At 40.4% G+C, this 5,000-nt stretch overlaps 1 protein-coding gene across 2 annotated transcripts in view; it reads right to left on the minus strand.

Annotated features, from left to right (window-relative positions):
• The window catches only part of LOC121386340 (tetraspanin-18-like), a 22,246-nt gene that overhangs the window by 14,260 nt on the left and 2,986 nt on the right, over positions 1-5,000 (minus strand). For both annotated transcript variants that reach the window (XM_041517215.1, XM_041517214.1), the window contains exons 2-3: positions 896-977; positions 50-313 (exon numbers count right to left, since the gene is read on the minus strand). In XM_041517215.1, the coding sequence (XP_041373149.1) occupies positions 50-313; positions 896-955 (324 nt within the window). In that variant the 5' untranslated portion in view covers positions 956-977. The remainder of the gene's footprint in view (positions 1-49; positions 314-895; positions 978-5,000) is intronic.

The raw sequence follows: 5,000 nt of genomic DNA on the forward strand, positions 1-5,000 counted from the left end.
GACAGTAAATGGAATATTATTGTAGCAGTACATTAGTGACAATACTTACGACAACCAGAAACGGGCGGAGCTTACAGCACGCCCCACAGCATCCCAGAATTCCAACCACAAAGAAGAACGTCCCTATTATGATAACAGCTAGAGACGCGTTCGACAGGTACTCTCCGAGGTCAAAGTTCGCAAGGTCAAGGTCAGTTCCAGCTTTTTTCATTAGTTCCGACAAGGCGGATAGAAGATCGTTCAAGTATGGGTCAAGGACGTTTGCGCCAAACCGCACTATGCAGCCGACAACCAGTAGCGCTAATCCTATCAGCTATTTAATAAAACAAAAATAAATAATTAGAGTAGTCCTGTCTTGGACAGAAATTTATGCCGAGGTCAAAGGGAGCGAGAGAAGAGGAACCTACATTTCGTTGGGTATTTAATTTCGTGGATCGAAAAGATGATATCACAAATTCGTAATTTATGTAGTCATGTATCATAGTTTCGTTGTGTTCTTAAATTTGTTGACCGCAATAGTCCACGAATTCAAAGAATTAATTTTATATTTTATCATCAAGTTTCATTTTTATGGGCATCTCAAGCATTTGTTGAATATCTATTAAACAAAGAGATTTCTTTAATTATATGTTAAAACGGCGTATGCTAGATTCCGACTACCAACTGTCACGACGATCTCACGACTTCTACGACTGTCTATTTGCTAGTCTGAGCACTATAACAACTCGATTCTCGTCGTATACAACTCCTACTACCGATTAGTTGTTAATCTGAGCGCAGCCGTCGTAAGTCGGAAGTTGGGAAAATTACATCGCAGTTGGCTAACTTTGTCGTGATAGTTGATAGTCTGACACAAGCATAAGAAAGATGAAAGAAAAGTGAAAGTTGAACTTACTGTGAAAAGCATGTTGACCGCGACTAAGACGAGTCGACTACATCCTTGGAAAACGCCCATTGTGACACGTCAGCTGATACGACTTGAAAAAGAAAATAAAAAGACAGGAAAAATAATATTTATTTAGACCGACATCAGTGTAACTTAAACTACGGCTATTTGGTGTATAACATATGGTTATTGCGACTCTTGTAGACTGATGAAGAAAGAGAGATAGATAGATAGAGAGAGAGAGGAGAGAGAGAGAGAGAGAGAGAGAGAGAGAGAGAGAGAGAGAGAGAGAGAGAGAGAGAGAGACGGACGGACGGACGGACGGACGGACCGACCGACCGACCGACCGACCGACCGACAGACAGACAGACATACAGAGAGAGCGAGAGAGAGAGAGAGAGAGAGAGAGAGAGAGAGAGAGAGAGAGAGAGAGAGAGAGAGAGAGAGAGAGAGAGAGAGAGAGAGAGAGACGGACGGACAGACAGAGAGAGAGAGAGCGAGAGAGAGAGAGAGAGAGAGAGAGAGAGAGAGAGAGAGAGAGAGAGAGAGAGAGAGAGAGAGAGAGAGAGAGAGAGAGACGGACGGACAGACATACAGAGAGAGAGCGAGAGAGAGAGAGAGAGAAAGAGAGAGAGAGAGAGAGAGAGAGGAGAGGACAGAGAGAGAGAGAGAGAAAGAGAGAGAGAGAGAGAGAGAGAGAGAGAGAGAGAGAGAGAGAGAGAGAGGAGAGAGAGAGAGAGAGAGAGAGAGAGAGAGAGAGAGAGAGAGAGAGAGAGAGAGAGAGAGAGAGAGAGAGAGAGAGAGAGAGAGAGAGAGAGAGAGAGAGAGATAGAGAGAGAGAGAGAGAGAGAGAGAGAGAGAGAGAGAGAGAGAGAGAGAGAGAGAGAGAGAGAGAGAGAGAGAGAGAGAGAGAGAGAGACATCTGGGACATCATTTTAGGCTTCAACCAAGGGTCGTCTACATACACCTTTTCGTAAAGAGGACGGTATATTTCTGTGGAGTGTACTGTCCTTTCTGTGAAAAATATAAAATATCTCTTGCGGCTAATATAAAAAGGAAGTTTCCTCGGAAGCCTCAAGTATTTGACACCCAATAGCCGATTATTAATTGATCAATATTCTCTAGTGGTGTCGTTAAACAAAATATGCTTTAATTGAAGACTACGTGCGAGATGTTTGAAATGTGTGTCATCCAATAGCTGATGATTTTCCTGTAATGTGCTCTAGTAGTGTCGTTAAGCAAAACAAACTTTGGACTGGACTCTTACTGTTGAGAGTGATTGTCACAAAGTGTAAGTGTAAGAAAGTTAAAGTTTGTTTGTTTAACGACACCACTAGAGCACATTGATTTGTTAATCATCGAATATTTGACGCCATATAACCGTAAATAAAATGTGTTGAGTGCGTCGTTAAATCAAACCTTTCTTTCCTTTTTTTTCATCGGATATTGGATGTCAAACAATCGGAAATTCTGACATAGTCTTAGAGAAAGAGGGAACCCGCTACATTTTTTGTCATTAGTAACAATGGATCTTCTATATGCCAGTCCTTGGCTTTTGAAAATCGCACACCTCAAAATGCTTAGGAGAGTGAAAAACCAAGCATTGGTACATGTCAATCATTGTGCACCATCCCACAGACAGGATAGCCCATACCACGGCCTTTGATATACCAGTCATGGTGTACTGGCTGGAAAGAGAAATAGCCCAATGGACGCACCGACTGGGATCGATCCTAAATCGACCGCGCATCAGGCGAACGTTTTACCACTGGGCTAAGTCCAACCCCAAATTTATTTAAAATGTGTTTCTTTAATGTTTGTGTTTATTAAAGTTACCAATGTCTCTTGAACATTATAGGCCCATTAAGGCCCCGACGGACTCCAAAAAGTGTAAGAGTAAAGATAAAAGTTTGTGTAGATTTGCTGTACTTAAACAAAATTCCTTTCTGTAAAGGCATACTGTCACGGATTTAAGGACCTTATTTCTCTAAAAATGGATAACTAAAAATTACATTAATTGTTGGAAACCAAATCTAGCTATTACATCACCTCGACTGAACCATGATGGAGTGAAATCCATCTCAACCCTCTCGGTAATTTTAGTTTTTGAATTATGGACAATTGTCATAATTCAATTATGTTTACAAAAATGTCAATAATAAATGGAGTATGGTGGTTATGAAGATGGTTGAATAAAGTACACTTAGGGACAAATCACATTATTTTTGTTCAGGTAATACTTTGTTAGACCATCAAATAGGTCAGCGGTCTGTGACAATATGCCTTTAATTTAAAATACCTGTAAGCACTACAAAGTATAACTCTAAAATATGGGGTTCGTGTCGTGGACTCGCGGGCAGGATACGTGCGTAGAATTGCAAATGTTAACCCAGATTAGGTGACGTTGCTGGGGTGATATTGTGTTTTGAACTGAAAACACAAGCATAGGCTAGTGCATTTTCTAAAGCTGTCGTGGCGTTTGTGTTAGATTTGGCCTGATAAGTTTGTTTGTCTTAGATATGTATATCTGTAAACATAGACTATAAAACTCTTTAGGGTTGTATACATATAATATATAAAAATGCTAAAGCGAGTGAAAAACTAAGCATTGTTACATGTCAATCATTGTACATATATATATATATATATATATATATATATATATATATATATATATATATATATAAACATGCCAGTTGTCTGGGACATGAATAAAACGTGTGAACATGATGTTGGGGATGTTGTTGTTGTTGTTGTTGATGATGATGATGAAGAAGACGATGGTGATGATGAGGAGGCTGATGCTAGTGGTGGTGGTGCTGCTGTTGATGATGATGATATACAATGATGATGATGACGATGATAAAGAGGATGTATATAAAATGATAATGCTGATGATGATCGTGGTGGTGATGATGATGTTGATAACATTATGTTGATGATTAAATCAGTTTGCTCTAGTAATGTCGTTAAGCAAAACAAACTTGAACATATAACTTTAACTAACCGAGGAAGATGATTATACATTGGATTCTTTCCCTAGTTAATTCAACATTTTAAGATATTCAGTATGCGACTTTTCCTTACTATTATTAATGTGTGCGAAACTCCACCAACTAGTAAATTTCCAATGATCGATTACATAATCGAAAATTGATCGGTTTGGCTCTACCAATGATGATCGATTATTAAAACCCATGATCGATTGTGTGACAAAATGTTAACTGTATTTGTTCCTCCAGTTTAAATGATGAAATTGGTGTAAATATGCTGGGGTTGGGGTTTGTTTTCAGGAGTACATACAAATAAAATATATTAAAAATTACTAAAGTTAAAGATTAGACCATTTATAGGGTTTATCCTGGTGAACACGACAATAGAAGGAAGGAAAGGAAATGTTTTATTTAACGATGTACTCAACACATTTTGTTTACGGTTATATGGCGTTGGACATATAGCGAACGACCTACACAGATATTGAGAGAGGAAACCCGCTGTCGCCACGGGATCTTTTATATGCACCATCCCACAGACAGGATAGCACATACCACGGCCTTTGATGTACCAGTCACTGGATGGAGTGAAAAATAGCCCAATGGGCTCACCGACGGGGATCGAGCCCAAACCGACCGCGCATCAAGCGAGCGCTTTATCACTGGGCCACGTCCCATCCCCAACATGACACTAGATGCAGTAGGTACTTTTAATTCACATCCTTCTTATGGTCATAATATATACTTCCAACCGACCGTGTAATCGAGAGTTGATCGGTTGCTGCAAATCAGTTATAACTGATACTCGATGATGAGATTCCAATCGATTCCCAAGACAGCCAACAACCGTTCCAACCAACTTCAAACCACTTTGCGACCAGCATCTTCTATATATAGAGCGGTACATAGCCCAATGGTAGAGCGCTCGCTTGACGCTAACTCAAGAGTAGCCGGATGGCGTAACGGCAACAGGTTTCCTTTCTAATTATCTAGAGGTGGGACGTAGCCCAGTGGTAAAGCGCCCGCTTGAAACGCGGTCGGTCTGAGATCGATCCCCGTCGGTGAACCCACTGTGCTATTTCTCGTTCCAGGCAGTGCACCACGACTGGAAGTGGTGTATC

This window comes from Gigantopelta aegis, chromosome 12 (assembly GCF_016097555.1).
Source record: "Gigantopelta aegis isolate Gae_Host chromosome 12, Gae_host_genome, whole genome shotgun sequence".
Lineage (NCBI taxonomy): Eukaryota > Metazoa > Mollusca > Gastropoda > Neomphalida > Peltospiridae > Gigantopelta > Gigantopelta aegis.